General features: G+C 39.6%; 2 protein-coding genes and 1 pseudogene across 8 annotated transcripts; 2 read left to right on the top strand and 1 right to left on the bottom strand.

Annotated features, from left to right (window-relative positions):
• Positions 1–2,514: 2,514 nt before the first annotated feature.
• On the bottom strand, positions 2,515–3,393 carry LOC111492218 (protein DOG1-like 4). The gene has a single exon (XM_023141491.1). The coding sequence runs from the start codon at positions 3,303–3,305 to the stop codon at positions 2,625–2,627; it is 681 nt and encodes a 226-aa protein (XP_022997259.1). The 5' UTR covers positions 3,306–3,393; the 3' UTR covers positions 2,515–2,624.
• A 5,221-nt stretch (positions 3,394–8,614) lies between these two features.
• LOC111492418 lies at positions 8,615–11,940 on the top strand (annotated as a pseudogene).
• Positions 9,770–18,653, top strand: LOC111492116 (protein DETOXIFICATION 48-like). 7 transcript variants are annotated; one of them, XM_023141330.1, is made up of 4 exons: positions 9,770–9,802; positions 12,980–13,735; positions 14,891–16,867; positions 16,974–18,653. In XM_023141330.1, the coding sequence occupies exons 3-4, from the start codon at positions 16,694–16,696 to the stop codon at positions 18,498–18,500; spliced, it is 1,701 nt and encodes a 566-aa protein (XP_022997098.1). In that variant the 5' UTR covers positions 9,770–9,802; positions 12,980–13,735; positions 14,891–16,693; the 3' UTR covers positions 18,501–18,653. The 7 variants fall into 7 exon arrangements, with proteins under 7 accessions (XP_022997098.1, XP_022997099.1, XP_022997096.1 ...); XM_023141331.1 differs by lacking the exon at positions 9,770–9,802 and having other exon boundaries at positions 12,768–13,499; positions 13,601–13,735; XM_023141328.1 differs by lacking the exon at positions 9,770–9,802 and having other exon boundaries at positions 12,768–13,138; positions 13,398–13,735.
• The last annotated feature ends 23 nt before the right edge of the window (positions 18,654–18,676 follow it).

Raw genomic sequence — 18,676 nt, forward strand, 5'->3', positions numbered from 1 at the left:
TTGGTCGTGGTGTTGCCGCCATTGTTGATTTCCTTGAAAGAAAAGAAGCAAAAACAGAGGAGGTTGCTTCGTTGGCAAGACTACAGAGCTGCGGCGGTGGCGGTGGCAGCGGCTGACGTGGAGAGCCACATCGGCAGTGGAATTTGATGGCATTAAAAAAAGGTGGTGTCCAGTGTCCAGGCTGCAGCTGGGGTGTATACGTGGCAGTGTGGATCGACATGTGATGCAATAAACTTAGTACGGGCGGTTTCATTATCTGTATCTGTTCCATCTACAGATTCGTCTTCAATGTTCTCCAAATACTTTATTTACTTCCCATTATTTATTTATTTATTTTCTTTTTATCATTAAAAAAAATATTCCAATTATAAATTAAATTAATAAAACATCCCCATTTTCATTAATATCTCCATTTAAATTTTTATTAAAAATTTTAAATGGTCCATTTGAGCGTTAAATTAAAAAAATAAATTTAGGAAATAAGATAAGGGTATTTAAGTAAAAAATTAAAATAAAAAATAATAATAAACGGTTAGGTTCAGGTCCATAAGCAATGACAATTGCTCCATGAAGACTCGCTTTCGCTACGGCTCCAATGAGTTTCCTTAGCCAAGCCACTGCCTATGGGTCGTCGGCTCATTCTTCAACAAGCACGCAGTCAGAGTCCTAGTCTCTTCCCACTGCTTAGAAGCTTATGGTTGCATGTTCTATTTCACTCCGTAATGAGGGTTCTTTTCACCCTCTCCTCACGGTACTACTTCACTATTGATCACCCAAGAGTATTTAGCCTTGCAAGATGGTCCTTGCTAATTCACACGGGATTCCACGTGCTCCATACTACTCGGGTCGAGTCATAGATTGAAATAGATGAGTACGTTTATGAATATTTTTTTAACGCGATATTAACATTTTCATTCTTATATTATTAAGGATATATAAAATTTTGAAATTTTATTAATAGTTTTATTTTTTAAAATACAATATATATTTTTATTAATTTAGCTAATAGTGTAAGAATATATAAAATAACTTTCAGGTAGGATCAAAATGGTTAAAAGTTTAATACCTACAAATATTATTTATAATATATAAAAAAAAAGTAAAATTAGCAAAAATATGATTGGTTAATGATTATTATTTAATTCTTATTTGTGGGACTCGTGTCGAAATATTGTTGACAGATAGGCGTGCATGTTTTTTTATGTTAATATTTTAAAACATTGGGAAACAATATCATGGGAACTCGAAAATCATGATTTTTATGAGTGTTTGAAGGCATTGGTGCATGGTATCTATTTGGTCCAGTTTCAACCTCTTTCGAGTCCTCATAATGGTTGGGCACTTCGATTTTCCTAAGGTATTACTGTATTTTACGTTTTATTCACGTTTTAATTTATTAATAAATTTCACGAGTAACAAATAGTATTATTATATCTAAAAATTGTGTTCATATTGACCTAATTCGTTGTACTTGGTTAAGAATTTTTTCTTTCTCGTTCTTTAAAATATCGAGATATACGTGTCGCTGCCTTTGAAAGCTTCTGGTGCGACAACTATCACTTGGATGTTGATTAGTAACTAAGTCAACGCTTATTTGCTCTGGATCTACTAGTAGTAACTAAGTCAATGTCTATTTGCTCTAGATCTACTAGCTCGAATGCTTGAATTTATTCCACCGCAAACAACCGAATATAGATCATCTGTTGCCTCTCTTATCATTCTTCTCACCTCTCACTATGCCACGTTAATAGCTGTGACTGGAACTAATTCTGCTTATGGCACTACCCATTTCTAATCGAGATTTAGAACTAGGGTGAGTGTCTAAAGACTAGGAGAGTTGTCAGCCCTAGAGGTACTACATTAACAGCGACATTCCAACCTGATATGGATTCCTACCTCCCATAACTGACCAGTCATTTCTCAAGCTAATTTTTTAGGCGGGCATAAGTGGAGACACAAACAAAGGCATATCCCTTTATCAATTAATAATCTCGAATCCCGTCGTATTATTTTAGAGGTTGCTTATCAAATTTCTGATTTTGTCAAAACATAACAATTTCGACATCACAATCCACTTCATTTGGGGCCCAGTGTCCTTACTGGCACACCGCCTCGTCTCTACCCCTTTGGAGAATAGCAAGAAGGCTGGCACATCGTCTGGTGTCTAATTTTGATACCACTTGTAATGATCCAGATCAACTGCTAGCAGTCTTCTTTGGATTTTTTTTTTGGGCTTCCCTCAAGGCTTTAAAACGCGTCTGCTAAAGGAAAGGTTTACACACCACCCTTATAAATGGTGGTTTGTTCTACTCCCCAAACCAATTTGAGGTGTGATCACACCTGTCTAATTTATAATGTTAGAGAATAAAATTTTAACTATTAATTTTCTAAAACAAAGAAAAATAATACCAGCTTGTAATGAGTACCAAATTAAAGTACTCACAATTTTAATCCTACGAAGAAAAGAAAAAGAAAACTTAAATATTATATATATATTTATTATTATATTATTTTGTTTATAAAAAACAGAAAATTGAAATTTTTTGAAGCACAACAGGCGATGGAAATGGGCCTATGTATTGGTTGAGTTGAGCCCATTCCAAATCGAATTTCATGGCGTGAATTCAATCTCTCTGAAGGCCCCATCTTCTAACCCGCAATTGAAACCCCACCACCGCCGCTAAAACCCTCACCATCTGATCGGAATTCAGACACTCCACCACCGTCATCACCGTCGACCCACGCAGCAAATCCGCTTTATCCGCAACCCCCAACATTCCCATCTTCAGATCCTCTATCGCACTTTCCATTTCGCAAATCTCTCGGTCCACAAGCCTCCCAGCTCCGACCCGCCTCGCCAGCTCCAACATCGGCGGCGCCGCTATTGTCTCCTGCAAACTAGCCATAGCATCAGTCAACTCCCTCTCCTTCCACTTGACCTCGGCTCTGACCTCGTTTAGTCTAGCCGACTGTGCTGGGGTCAAGTCGTTGACGGCGGCGAAGAGGAGGCGGATGAGGAGGGAAGGCTTGAAGCCAGAAATCCAAAGAAAGGTGCGCTCAAAAGAAGTGAGCCATGGGGCAGAGAGGACTTGGAAGATGTCTTCGGCGGCGGCCTTGGAGAGCTCGTCGTAGTATTGCTGGTAGTGGGCGAGGACTTGGGCGATTAGGCGCAATTGGGCGTCTTCCTTGTCGTTGCTCTGTAAGGCTGCGGAATCGAGAAGCTGTTGGAGGAAGGATTGTTGGGTGCTGAGCCAGGATTCGTGGAAATTATGGAAATTGGGAAGGACGGGTTGTGGGTGTGCCATGTTTCGCGGCGGAGCAGCCGGTGAAATTGGAATAGGGGAGGTGGTTGGTTGGGTTAACTGGAACAGGGGAGGTGGTTTGGGTTCGGGGATTTATATAACCAACTGTGAATGTTTGATTAATCCACCACACCCAAATGGTGTGAGACTTCTCTTATTTATAATCATTTACAAAATACAGAAATAAGGTAAATTACAAATAATAAGGAAATAGCGATAAAAGGAAAGAATAATAAATGAATACAATATATTTGCATTTAGTAAAAGGGAAAATATGGTAACCCGTAATGTAAGGCAAATATCTAGATATTTGCCTTATAATGAACGGTCAACTATCCTTAACACCCCCCCGCAAGCTGAGCGTCGGATTTGAACGAACATGAAGCTTGGATCTGAAAAATTCAAAGAGAGGTCGAGAAATACTCTTTGTGAAGATGTCAGCAACTTGGAGATGAGAGGGTACATATTGTGTACGAAGTTTGCCAACGATAACAAGTTCTCGAAGGAAATGATAATCTAGTTCAACATGCTTGGCCCGCTTGTGAGAAACAGGATTAGAGCTCAAAAAAATAGCACTTTTGTTGTCACATAAGAGTAAGGGCTGCTGTGAAATAGGGACCTTGAGGTCATGCAAAAGATGCGTAACCCAAAGAAGTTCAGCAGCAGTTGTGGCAAGAGCACGATACTCAGATTCACAGCTGGAGCGTGATACAGTAGGTTGCTTTTTGGCACTCCAAGAAATGAGATTGTTACCAAGATAAATAGAATAGCCGGATGTAGAACGACGAGTATCGGGACAACCAGCCCAGTCAGCATCCGAATAAGCGACTAGCGTACTAGGAACAGTGGATGGACGAAAGATAAGACCAAAGTGGAGTGTTCCTTTGACATAGCGAAGAATACGTTTGACAGCAAGAAAGTGATCTGCAGTAGGGGCATGCAAGAATTGACTGACAGAATTGACAGCATAGGCAATATCTGGACGCGTGATAGTCAAGTACTGAAGGGCGCCAACAAGAGATCTGTAGAGAGTAGGATCAGAGAAAGGAGAACCATCAGCAGTCAGGTGTTGAGAAACAACCATGGGAGTGTGAACTGGTTTGCTATCGAGCAACTGAGCACGAGTAAGAATATCTCGAGCATATTTTAACTGACTGATAAAGAGACCATCAGGAGTGGGTGAAGCTTCAAGACCAAGAAAGTAACTGAGAGAACCCAAATCTTTGGTAGCAAACTCAGAATGAAGCTTGCGAGTAAAGCTGTTAATAAGAGATGAGTTGTTGCCGGTAACAATAATGTCATCAACATAAAGAAGCAAATAGATAAGGTTAGATTGCTGATGAAAGACAAAAAGGGACGTGTCAGCGCGACTACAAGAAAACCCAAGTGTGAGAAGAAATGAGCTAAAACGCTGAAACCAAGCACGAGGAGCTTGCTTTAAGCCATAGAGAGCTTTCTTTAATAGACAAACATGCATAGGAAATCGAGGATCAACATACCCAGGAGGTTGTTCCATATGAACACGTTCAATAAGCGTTCCATTGAGAAAAGCATTCTTGACATCAAGTTGTCGAAGAGGCCATTTATTTGTGACTGCAATAGAAAGCACAACACGGACAGTGGTAGCTTTGACAACCGGACTGAAAGTGTCAGTGTAGTCAAGACCAGGAACCTGAGTATAACCTTTGGCAACGAGACGAGCCTTGAAACGCTCGACGGATCCATCGGGCAAATATTTAATACGAAACACCCATTTAGAGCCCACGATGTTGGTGTTGGCAGGGCGAGGAACCAAAGTCCAAGTATCATTTTGTTGTAACGCTCGAATTTCTTCATCCATGGCAGCCACCCAAGCAGGATTCTTAGCCGCAGATTTGAATCCTTTTGGCTCAGTGGATGCAAGAAGAGCAGAGAGAAGTCCAGATGAGCCCAACATACCAAGATTTGCTGGATGACGAGTCTTGAATATACCAGCTTTGGCGCGTGTGATCATAGGATGAGTGCCCAAAGAAGAGAAATCAACAGGAGGTTCAATAGAGGTTGAATTAGAAGTCGAGGGTGACAAAGTGGAACCTGCAAGAGAAGTATCAACCTGCACAGACTCATCTACAAGGTCAGAACAAATATCACACGGGGATGAACTGGATTGAGGAATGTGCGGTGATGAAGTGGTAGGGGGGGATGAATCAATATGATGAAGATGTGGTTCCAAGAAATTTGAAATAGGAATAGTGGAAAGAGGTTGGGCTTGGGAGCTAGGGATAGCAGGAAAGTGAGTTTCATCAAATTGAGCATGGCAGGTGATATATAGCTTAGTGGTGGCGGGATCAAGACAGCGGAACCCTTTATGAACAGGACTATAACCCAAAAAAATACAAGGAATGCTGCGGGGAGAAAGCTTGTTAGGCATATAATCACGCAAATAAGGATAAACACGACAACCAAAGGGATGAAAATTGTCATAATGTGGAGTGTAGCCATAAAGGAGTTCAAAGGGTGACTTACCTCCAAGAAGTGGAGTAGGCAACCGGTTGATAATATAAGCTGCAGTGCTGAAGGCGTCAACCCAAAAACGAGGAGAAAGATGAGAGTGAAAGAGAAGGGCCAAGCCAGTCTCAGTCACATGACGATGTTTTCTCTCAACACGACCATTTTGAGCAGGTGTATATGGACAAGAGAGTTGATGGTGGATGCCAGAATTACGTAAATGAGTTTTGAAACAAGTACTAGTAAATTCGGTACCACCATCGCTTTGAAATATCTTGATACGAGAAGAATATTGATTTTCCACAAATTTTTGAAATTGAAGAAAAATATCAAAAAAATCAGATTTAAATTTTAAAGGGTAAAACCAAGTGAATCGAGAATAATCATCAATAAAAATAGCATAATAAAGAAAACCTGAATTTGATTTGATGGGAGAAGGACCCCAAAGATCACAATGAATAAGATCTAACACATGAGACGACCTACGTTCATTGCGGGAATAAGGCAATCGATGGCTTTTCGCAAGCTGACAACTATTACATAATGATGGAGAAGGCAATAAAGACGTAAGAGAAAGATGACCTTTTTTATTTAAAAAAGAAATAACAGAATGATTCACATGACCCAGACGAGCATGCCATAAATCATATGAAGCACGTAAAGATTTGTTTTTAAGGGCTGAAATAAAAGCAGAGTTGCCGCGCTCCAGCACATATAGCCCTCCATCTCTTTTACCGGTTGCCACCACCCTTCCTGTTTGATGATTCTGGATAGTAATAAGATTATTAGTAAATGTAACGGAGAGAGGAAAATCAGACGTTAATTTACTTATGGAAAGAAGATTTTTAGTGAGGTGAGGGACAACCAAGACATCTAATAAGTGAATATTTGGAACAGGAGAAAGAGTACCGATGTGGGTAATGGGTAGGGATGCACCGTTTCCTACAATCACAGAGTCCTTACCCGTGTAATTTTTAGACTGATCCAGAATTGATGGGTCGGCAGTCATATGGGCCGAAGCTCCAGTGTCCAAAAACCAATCAGCAGCATCGGGTCCAGCAATAGAACATGACGTGTTAAAGGCTTCAGCAAGGTGAGCATGAGAAGAATCAGGTCGAACATACCGTTGGTTGCAGCGGTCAGCATAATGGCCCTCTTTGCGGCATATTTGGCAATGAGGTGGTCGACGACCCTGACTTGAGTGGGTTCGTCCTCGATTAGAAGAGTTGTTTTTGTGAGAATAAGAACGACCTCGCTGGTTGGTAAAGGAAGCAGGGTGACTTTCATGGGTGCGACCACGATTAGTGGCTATGAATGTTGTAGGAGTGGAGTCAGAGGACTCAAGGGAGCGCTGGAACAACTCAAAACTTTCAGTTTTAGAGACTAGATCTGCAAAACAGGGGATAGGGGTGAGAGCCATCTGAGCAGTAGAAAAAGCTGAAAATTCGGTGCCGAGTCCACGAAGAAACCAGTGCACTTTATCAATGTCCTCGACGGGTCTGCCAATGGCATGAAGTTGGTCACAAATTTTTTTGAAGGCACGGGCATACTCAGCAACAGGTTTTGTGCCACGTTTCATCAACTGCAAGTCATCCTTGAGTCTCAGTTCACGAGCTTTTGACTGATGGCTAAACGTAGTTTCCAACGCAAGCCAAACATCACGTGCAGTAGAGAGACCAACGACAACAGCCATGGCTTCCTCAGTGAGAGAGGAGAGCAGGAGACAGAGAAGTCGTTGATCGGCTGCTCTCCATGCCAAATATTTGGGGTTGAATGTTGAGGAGGTTTCTGGTTCAAAGCGAGGTGGTGGAACCATAGTTCCATCGACATAGCCCAGCATGTCTTGACTCTCAAGAAGAGGGAGAAGTTGGCTTTTCCAAAGAAGATAATTGGAGGAAGAAAGTTTGATGGTGATCATATGGATTAGAGTATTGAAAGGAAGAAGATGATAACAAGATTCGGAAGCCATAGAGAAGAAAGGATCAGGGTTGTTAAACCGAAAGGGCTCTGATACCATGTGAATGTTTGATTAATCCACCACACCCAAATGGTGTGAGACTTCTCTCATTTATAATCATTTACAAAATACAGAAATAAGGTAAATTACAAATAATAAGGAAATAGCGATAAAAGGAAAGAATAATAAATGAATACAATATATTTGCATTTAGTAAAAGGGAAAATATGGTAACCCGTAATGGAAGGCAAATATCTAGATATTTGCCTTATAATGAACGGTCAACTATCCTTAACACCAACGAAGCTGAAACGTGTAAACCGGTGATTGGAGGGTGGAGAGTTGCAGAGCGTATCGGCGCCGTGTCGGTTCGGCAATGGCGGTCGTCAAAATGGGAATATGCCTTTTGCCTTCGCCGGTTGGTTTTTCGAGTTAAATCCAATTTCCTCGCTGCTTGTCGGGTTGCCGCGTCAATTCCTCTGACACGTAATTAATTCTTTTTATTATTATTATTATTTTATTTTCAAGAGACTTATGTTAGTCTCAAAATAAAGAAATTGCTTAATAAAAAAATAAAAGATTAATCTTAATAATATTCATATTTTAAAATTAATTAGTTATATTTTGTGTATTTAAATTTTTAATTTCTTAAATTAATTACGAAGACATTTTAAGTTGAAAAATTTTATTTATCGAAAAAAAAAACATTTTGTTTGATTAAAAAATAACCCACTAAGCCATCTCACTCTTTTTTTTCTTTTTAATTTAATTTATTTTTTGTTTTGTTGTGAAAACCATAAGTGTAAATTATTTTGAAGATCTAAATAATGAGTGAAACACGTAAATTAGCAATAATTAAAGTGTCTCGATGGGTGTCGAAGAAATTGTGAAAAGAACGTGCTCGAGAGAAGTAGGAGAGGAACGGGAAGAAGGTATGAGAAATTCTATTTTTTTGTTCACTGAATTGATTCGACCGAAAAATTGTAATTTAAGAACGAAACCAAATATTTAAAAATTGACGATTAGAGTTCGAATAATTTGAGTTGTTGGGTTGGATTGGGTTCGTTTCAGTCTAGCAATATACGTAACAATATGATTGCATTTTTGGGTATAAGAAGAATCACATAATAATATAATACAAACAATTATTTGGATCATTTTAACCCTTGGCAACGGTGGTTCGTGTTTGTTGTTTACTTGGTTACATTTGCATGACGTGGCGTGGACTGTGTGTGCGCCGGCAATGTCAATGGACTCAACCTCCTTGCTAGGGTCTTGGCTCCTTCTGTCCCATAAGCCCACCAATGTGCTTTTCTTTTAACCAAATCCTAACATGTGGACAAATGTCGTGTCTAAAACATACCAAATTCAAACCCTATGGGGTTCGCCTCGATAATATGGGCAACTCTATACGTGATCAGCCAAGATTCATAATAGGGTTACCCATTGTCACAGTCATGCTTGTTTAATGTGTGTTGTCTTTAGCCGCATACTAATGCATTGTATCTCTTATTACTTTCATTTATCATTTTTATGATGGTATAGTTCATTTTTTTCTACACGGAATAGACTTGAAATGCCTCGTAATGTATTCTAAGGTAATCATCAATTCTTCATGCACTGAATTATATGTTATATAAACTGTATATGTATATTTTGTTAATATCTCTGCCCTGTTTTCTAAAATTTTTTTAAAATGGGGCTCGAAACTTGGGTATATGTAGTCGATGGGTATCGGTAGTGAGAGTGAGTGTTGCACAATTATTTATAAACGTCTTGTGAGAGTGCAATTATAACACCTATAGTCCATATGACAGACCCTATGCCCTTGAAAGTTTGTTAGAGTCTCATATGTCCATTACGTGACCATTAATTCTCATATGATCGACCCCGCATGGGATCGGTGTTCCTCACGCTTGGTCTAGTCTCACGTGGCTTTGTGGACTGGTTTTCGGCCTCTTTGTCCAGTCGCTCGTTAGTCACATGAGAGATCGCTGCACCAGCCGATATGGATTCTCGTGGTCGCTAATACCTCTTCTTATCGCTATGTTGTTTGGTATGACGTTTGAACTTTGATACCTCTGTTAGTGTAACATTAGTTGAAAATGTTTAGCTTCCTTCAACTGTTATTAGGATGCCTTCCAATTTACTGAAGTAATATGCTACTAATTTTAGGATTAAGGCTGGTAGTGTGTGTTTATATTGTGATTTCTCCGTTATAATTCCAATGTATGCCATTATTAATCTCTAAGTTTCCCCGCTTGTTCCATTATTTTTGTATGTAGTCAGAAAAACTTAAGGTAGAAATCGCGATTCCATAAAACCAAGGGAGTTTAAATTCTTTAACTGTGCCAAACTGCAGAAGGTTTTAACAAGTTATAGTCGCGTATAAAATATTTGTTCTGTAATGATAAATTAATGTGAATCTTGAAAGTTTATTGTTCTAACCAAAGCGATCATTTGTGGTACCTGCTTGTGGCTGTGACATATTCTATTAAACCTAAGAAGGCTCTTATGTTGTGTGGACCTTGAGACACTTATGTTTTCAAAAAATTAATGTTGTGCTAGGTAAGGATTATTGAAGGAATCGGGTGGCAAATGCTTATTTTTCTCTATTTATCGCCACTGGTAATGTTTTTGGGTATGCCACTGGATCTTTGATGCCTGGTACAATCTCTTGCCGTTTACTCTTAACTCTGAATGTTCCGTTAATTGTGAAGTCAGCTTTCTTGATTTTTATGGTGTTCATTGCAATTAGAACATATTTTAGTGTATTAGTAGCTCAAGAGCAACCTCTAGTTTCCAGGGACAGGTCCTCCTTGGTTTTGGACTTTTAGCACCTCTCTGGGTATATGCGGGTAATTTTGCTTGTCAGTTCCTTGACAAGGATGGCATGGTTTCCAGTTATAATTATTCTCTTTTTAATACTGCTTGGATGGGTAGAGAGCTTTATGGTGGCAAGCCAAATGAAGGACAGAGTTATAGTTCTGGAATCCGAATGGGAGCATTTGGTGTAACTCTGTTGTCCTTGGAATAGCTTCATTACTTATGGAGAAGCTGGGCAGAAAGTGGGTGCTGGTTTTCTTACTATCTTGGTCATTACGTCATGATCTCCCACCAAATAGTATTGTATCAGCTGCATTGATTTGGTGCCCCTTTGGCAGTAGCAGTTCCTTTCTTGTATAAAATGTGGTCGCACATGTTTCATCTTACTTCTTTTTGCCCCTTCTTTCTTGTCTTAGCACAAATACTACTGCCATTAGATGAAAACATGGAGATTTCAAGGATAAATTTACTTGTATGTCATATTGGATTTGGAAATTTTAATCTACATTAAATTAATCAGTTTGTGATGACGCATGACGGAGGTCCAGTTAAGCATCACTTTTATTTGTTTATTGGAATAGCTCTTTGCAGATTACTTACAGTGCTCAATATGCCATGAACTCCTCGCGTGTTGTATCTTTACAACCTGATCAAGGCAGGATTGATGTTGCCTTCTTCAAATGAAAAACTAGAAGTGTTTGTTCATATTATGTAGAAGCTATGCACAATATCAACCAACATCAAAGGGACAAGTTAATCTATAAATAATACTCACTGTTATCAAAATCATTGACGAAATGCATGGAACCTTCTATTGCTGGAAGGGATATAAGTGCAGTTAACATGGGAAAACATGAGTCCTCTCAACTTGTATCTGCAAGAAGGAAAACACTGAAGGTTTTATTTTGAAATAATGAAGGAACGTTACAGTTCGTGCGCTCCGTCTTTAATCGTTTGATTTTGTTAAATGAGAAAGATTGTCAATTTTGGACTGGCCTTTTTCAGGGACATACTAAGACAAACTTCTCTTGAAAATCCAGTTGTGGATATCCCCGTTAGTCAATTTTGCCTTTTGTCTTGGGAAAAGATTTAGAGATGCAGATGATATACATTTCCATGTGGAAGAGATCACAGGGAGAGGATTAGAGTTCGTCCATATCTATCTGTAGTCCTGGACTCACTATCCAATATGTAATGGATGGTAATCGAAATAAAATGATTTGACATAACATTTTGTTGTTTCTTCAAAGCTTTTTAGTTGTTAGTGGGCCTCTCTGTAGGATTCAATCCAGCTGAAAGATTTGGCTGTTGCCTTAGGTAACATTGTCAGGAACATATTTTGATCTGTAAGATATGGTAGACTTTGAAGGCCATAGTAGTAAAACATTTTAATCTTAGCTGAACTTTTTTTTTTGTCATAAACATATGCCACATGATTCAATTTAAATTTTGAGGAAGGGACCGTTCTTCTCATAAATATGTGGTCTAGTTTTACATCTGTGGCTTAAAGATAAAAACAGTATAGCAATTCTGCGGGATAATTATGTTTCACAAAGCCATTTATTTTCTTGGTCCCATACATTGTGCTTCTGTCTGCTTCCGAACAGAACAGCAGGGTGGGGCTGGTTACTTTGTTGAGAGACAGTAATTGCATGAGACATTCTGAAGACTCGAAGCTTGTTTGGGATTGCACTTGAGTTTTTTTTTTTTTCCCTTTTCTCTTCTTTTTATTTAAATAATAAAAGTCAAGCATTTAGTCTCTAGTGCATGTCATGTCCTGAAAATGTTGCATATGCAGTTGTACTTGCAACCCAATTATTTTACCAGTGGAGGGATTGCATCATCTAGTATTAAGAAATTCTTTTAACTAATTCATCTAATATTAGTAAACCTATTTATGAGATCCGAGGTTGGCTGGGAGGAGAATGTAACATTTTTTATAAGGTGTGGAAACTTCTCCTTAGCAGACGCGTTCTAAAACCGTGAAACTGATGGCGATACGTAACCGGCCAAAGCGGACAACATCTGCCAGTGGTGGGCTTAGGCTGTTACAAATAGTATCAAAGCTAGGCATCGAGCGGTGTACCAGCGAGAACACTAAACCCGAAGGGAGGTGGATTGTGAGATCATACATCGATTGGAGAGGGGAATGAAATATTCTTTATAAGGGTGTGGAAAACTCCCCCTAACAAATGGGTTTTAAAACTGTGAAACTGACAGCGATACGTAACGGGCCAATACGGACAATATCTGCTAGCGGTGGACTTGGGTGGTTACAATTTCAATCACCATATTTGCTCTCACAACAACAAATGGTGGTAGAATGCTATTACTAACTTGCCATCCATTTTTTTCTTAACCATTTTGTAGTTATCTTTTTCACTAATTTTATTGTTTCTGATAATAGGTTGTGGTGTTCCTGAGATGTGGACCATAGGATCAGCTGTTTGGTGGTGGAACTCTCCAGCTCTTGCTCTGGCAGCACTTGCAGCCTTTGCAAGTGGCCTCATTGCCATCTTGGCTCTTCCTCGGTCTAGTTCTCAGAAACCCAGAACCCTCACATGAGGTAATCAGCTATATCCGTTTCTCTTTTTCTTTTATAGAACTTATCATCTCATTGGAAATCCGTTCAACTCATCCTACAGACTTGTAAACAGCTTTAAATAAACCTTATGAGACTCTGTTTATACAGGGTTTCTCCTTTTAAAAAGTTCCCTTAGTTGATTGTCAGAATATTTAAAAAGCTTGGTTGCTGTGCATCTCATCCATGATGAACAAGATAATTGATCTGAATTTTGATGCAAATTGCATTGGGTTTGGAAAAGCTTGTTTAGTAGATTTCAGTAGGAAGGAGGTGTGGTCTATACATTGGGGGTGCGCTGGTGTGATCATTGATGGGTGCTTTATATTAGTAAGCGACAGATGAGGTAAAACAAGATATTGATTAAGCAGACATACTGGCTAGTCATTGATAATTATGGAATTAGCTGTCACCAAATGCTGAGAGAGACAAGTTATCTGCAAACAGTGAGGAATTTGCTTTTATGAACATCAGTCCCACCTCATGGAAATGTTGCTTTATGACAATTTTTGCGTTAAAAGTGGGGAAGCCTGAGCTGTGGATTCCAAAATTACTCTGAGGACTAGTTTCTTACCAACGAAGGTAATGCTTCTGATTGGGAATTATTCCATATGAAGTATCATTTTCTTCTAAGCCAATATTTAGTGCGTTGGTGGTTCAATCACAATGTATTGGATTCTCATTCATTTGTGCATGAATTTCTGTATGAGTATGCTGGAATGTGCTTGGTGGGCAACAGTTATTTAGTGCATTGCGCTGATTGAAACCCTGATGGGGACATTTCTTTTATGCTTTTAGTTAATTTGTTAAAGAAAGCTCAAGCGATTTTGAGCGACAGTATGCTTGGATAAATTGGTTTTATTGTTATTAAATGTTCATTTTAGCTTCTCTCTGATCTTGCATCTACACGTTAGAATAAGTTCCCCATGTTTGATTCCATTGACCAACTAATGTGGTTTGCTATGCTTCCTGAAATGTATGATGAGAAGTATCATGAAATGGTTGTTTGGAGGGTAATATTCCTTTGTTCTTTGGCCATCTTAAATGGAGAGAGCATAACTACAGAATAAAATTCTTTTTAAGGGATAACATAATCAGTGCTTGAATTCAGAAAACACAGTGGGAATACAATTAATACATTTTCATTCCAGAAAAGATACTGCCATTGATGAAGAAAGCATGAGTGGTATCCAGTTAAGTACATTTTTTCTTCATGGTGGTGAAAGGAGATGTTAGGTCTAATAAGATGTTTAGAATCTTGTGATAGAATCAAATTTTCAATTGAAAAGAACGAAGAGAGCTTGGTATGGAGGAACGATGGTGAATCTATTCCAGTGTCTGGAAGGGTATAATCTTTATTATTGGTGTCAAGTTTCTGTCCTGTCAACTTCTGCAGATCGTTTTCGAGAAACTTGTTTTGGCATTTATTATTACCTGTTTGCCATGATGCCAATCAAAATTCTGTATGATCTCCATTACAACAACTTGGTATTGATTAATTTGCTTTCTGATTTGATGAGGAAGGGAACAAGTGCATGGGCATCAACATGTGATACATTTTGCTGCTTCTCAACTTCTTTTGCTTCAATCCTGTTTGGGATCTAGAATTTTATGGACCCCTCCCCCCACCAATTTTGCTTCCCCAAACTGCAAAAAAATTCAATCTGTAGTGTACTTACCGACCTGTTTTTTTTTTTTTAAATCTTTTCTTACTCGAATTTATTTGTTTTTGTCCAGAGGGTTCTGTTGCTTGATACTTACCTTTCACCCATATCAACTGATAGAGCCAAAGACACATGGGATCTGACATTGGATTGTGTTATGAGTTTCAGAGATGTAATATCCTATACGAAGGAAAAACTGGTCCTTGTGCAACAGCTGCTGCTGCTGTTGCTGCTCAGAGGGTGGCTGGGGGTGGTGATGATAGGGTTCTGTGCCTCAGGTAAGGACACAGTCCCCCAGCTGCTCTTCCCTCTAGAGAGACAGACTCATCTCTGTAGGGAGAAAAGGGATACATATTTAATGGTTGTAATTGGAGCACCTAAATCTGTGTGTTCCCTTTCTCCCATCTGCTCCTTCATACAGCCATTCCACTGTCACCTTCCCCATTAACATACCATCAGGTGGTCCCATTCTTATGCCCTCTTGCAGCACCACACCCATGAAGAATCCTGTTTCTATTTAATCCTCTAAAACCAACCAAATAAGATGGCAAACAGTTCTCCCCCCCCCACCCCTTTCCTTCCTCTTTTTGCATTTCTAAGCATCCTGTGGTGGATTTGACCCTGAGAAATTCACTACTCCTCCCTTGGTTTATCTGCTCTAAGCCCAAGTTACCCACCTGGAATAATAATAGGTCCAAATGAGCAAATGGAGTGCAGATGTTAACCCATTTCAAGTATATGTTAAATATTATTCCTCCCAATCCACATCCTTCACTCCTTTTTATCTCATCCCCACGACCAAACCAAAATCTGTGAAGAACAACACGAACCGTCACCACAGAATATCAAGGATAAAGTTGTTTCAGAACATATTTTGTTCTCTTTTCCCCTTCATTCTTGACCAAGATCGATAACAGTCGAACCACTTTATCGATTTTTTTCGTTGAAATTGTTACAGACACATGGAGTTGTGGTTGTAATAATGGATATGATGATTTCCCACATGGGTTGTTCAAGAATCGGACATGCATGTTGCTTTTGAACATGCAAACATCTCCTTTGCCTACGAAGATGATAGAAGCTATAAGCCAGTAATCTTCCAGAGAAAGCACCCCCAAAAGAAAAATATAAACCACCAGTTTATATGCTCCCTGTCATTTCAAAGAATTTTGTTTCTCGAACTCCTCGTCCACTTGACTTTACAAGATAAGTTTCTTTTATCCCTTTCAGCCATATTTTCAAAACTCAACCACAAGACATTGGAGTGTTAAAAAAGATTATCCTCTCAGTTTCCCATTATGAATATTAATTCCCACTACTCACAAATTGAATAAAATTTCCCAAATGGGTTTGTGGCGGTTTCAAAATAATCCTTTTCAATTTTCAATTGCCTTCACTTGTACCTCAAGATAAGATAAAAGAGGTTTGAAATTCTTGGCTCCCCCATATCCCATCTGTTTGTTCTTGTGATGGAATGATTTTGTGCTAATGGGGTCGAAAAGTTGATGAAGGCTTTTAAGAAGGACAGTCGGCCCCTAACCTTTTCTTTCTTGTAAACTGTCGTTGATTTATAGAGACACGTTCGAAAATAGGACGGCAGGAAATTTTGTGGGGTGGCAATCCCTCTATTTATTATATAAACCCATTCTCCCATTCACTCTCATCATTCCATTTCGAGAAGCTCTTACAAAGAAATACACACAAATATCAGAGAAGAGGAGAGAGAGAAGAGGAGGAGAGAGAGAGAGAGAGAGAGAGAGAGAGTCATTTACTCTCAGTCTTATATCTATCTATTTTATCCCTCAAATACAGATATCAGATAGAAGAAGGAATTAGAACAGAAGATTGTGGTAGCTAATAAGGTATAGGTAGAGCTATGTGTAACCCAAAACCATCTCCTCCTAACTACAAAACCAAAACCAACCTCATGACTGCTACTCCCAACAAGAATTTGGACAATATTAATTGTAGTAATCTTCATAATAACAATCTTCTCAAACCTGCCGATGATCAACTTGCTCAGCTTCATACATTTCCAACTCTTTCTGAGGTAATTTCGTACTAATAAACAGAATCTCCTCGACCCCAGAATGAAATTGTTTTCTTTCTTTACTAAAGTTTTCAACTTTGTGTTTTTTTGTTCGTTATTTGTTCAGGCTGTGGAAGAAATGAAGGAAATAGGGAAGATTTCTGGTCCAACAGCGGTTACAGGGCTGCTTTTGTACTCTAGAGCTATGATCTCCATGCTTTTTCTTGGGTACCTTGGAGAGCTTGAACTTGCAGGGGGTTCCCTCTCGATTGGCTTTGCTAACATCACTGGTTACTCTGTTCTCTCTGGGTTGGCCATGGGGATGGAACCCATTTGCGGCCAAGCTTATGGAGCTAAGCAATGGAAACTCCTTGGCATAACGCTTCAAAGAACTGTCCTCCTCTTACTCACTTCTTCTGTTCCCATCTCCTTCATGTGGCTCAACATGAAGAGAATCCTCTTATGGTGTGGCCAAGATGAGGAAATCTCTACCGTCGCTCAAACTTTCATCCTCTTCTCAATTCCGGACCTCATTTTCCTCTCCCTTCTTCACCCACTTCGAATTTACTTGAGAACTCAAAGCATTACCCTCCCATTGACTTATTGCTCTGCTCTCTCTGTTTTGCTCCATGTTCCCCTGAATTTCCTTCTGGTTGTGCATTTCAAAATGGGGATTTCCGGAGTGGCCATTGCCATGGTTTGGTTCAATTTGAACGTCTTCTTGTTCCTTGCTTCTTTCGTTTACTTCTCTGGAGTTTACAAGGATTCTTGGGTTTCTCCAAGTGTGGATTGCCTCCATGGATGGGCTCCTCTGCTTTCTCTTGCAATTCCCACTTGTGTCTCTGTTTGCCTTGAATGGTGGTGGTACGAATTCATGATAATGCTTTGTGGGCTTCTAGGAAATCCCAAGGCCACAATTGCTTCAATGGGGATTTTGATTCAAACCACTTCTTTGGTCTACGTGTTCCCTTCCTCTCTCAGCCTTGGTGTCTCTACCAGAGTTGGAAACGAATTAGGGGCAAATCGACCAGCCAAAGCTCGCATTTCCATGATCGTCTCACTCGCCTGCGCCGCCGCACTCGGCGTGGCGGCCATGGTGTTTACCACTTTGATGAGGCACAAATGGGGCAGATTTTTCACCAACGACGCCGATATTTTGGAACTCACAGCGGTGGCATTGCCGATTGTGGGGCTCTGTGAGCTGGGAAACTGCCCACAAACCACCGGCTGCGGTGTGTTGAGAGGAAGTGCTCGGCCAACGACGGGAGCAAACATAAATTTGGGGTCGTTCTATTTGGTGGGTTTTCCGGTGGCGATTTTGATGGGGTTTGTGGTGAAATTGGGATTTGCAGGGCTGTGGATTGGATTGCTTGCGGCTCAAGGTTCATGCGCTGTGATGATGATTTATGTACTTTGCACAACAGATTGGATGGTTCAAGTTGAAAGAGCGATGCAACTAACAAAGGCTTCTTCTAATTGCAATCCGCCATTGCTGCCAATTTCAGCTTCTTCTTCAGAAAATCTTCGTAGCAGTGAAAACGGTAAAGATGAAACTCAGAGTATGAAAAAGATGACAAATTTGGAGCAGATTTTGTGCAGTAATCATGAAACTGACCCTCTCATACCCACTGCAGCACACACTACTGTTCCTTAAGGTCTCAGTTCTCCTTTTCTTCTTTGTAATTTTTCCTTCTTTCTAATTTTTGCCCCCTCCCGAGGAATCCTGATCTGAAAACCCAATTTATTTAACCGACCCCACCTGTTGTAGAAATCACTACTTTCTTCATTTTCTTTTTTTGGGGTTAAATTATCAGTTTGGGCCAATGGCTA

This window comes from Cucurbita maxima, unplaced genomic scaffold (assembly GCF_002738345.1).
Source record: "Cucurbita maxima cultivar Rimu unplaced genomic scaffold, Cmax_1.0 Cma_Scf00017, whole genome shotgun sequence".
NCBI lineage: Eukaryota > Viridiplantae > Streptophyta > Magnoliopsida > Cucurbitales > Cucurbitaceae > Cucurbita > Cucurbita maxima.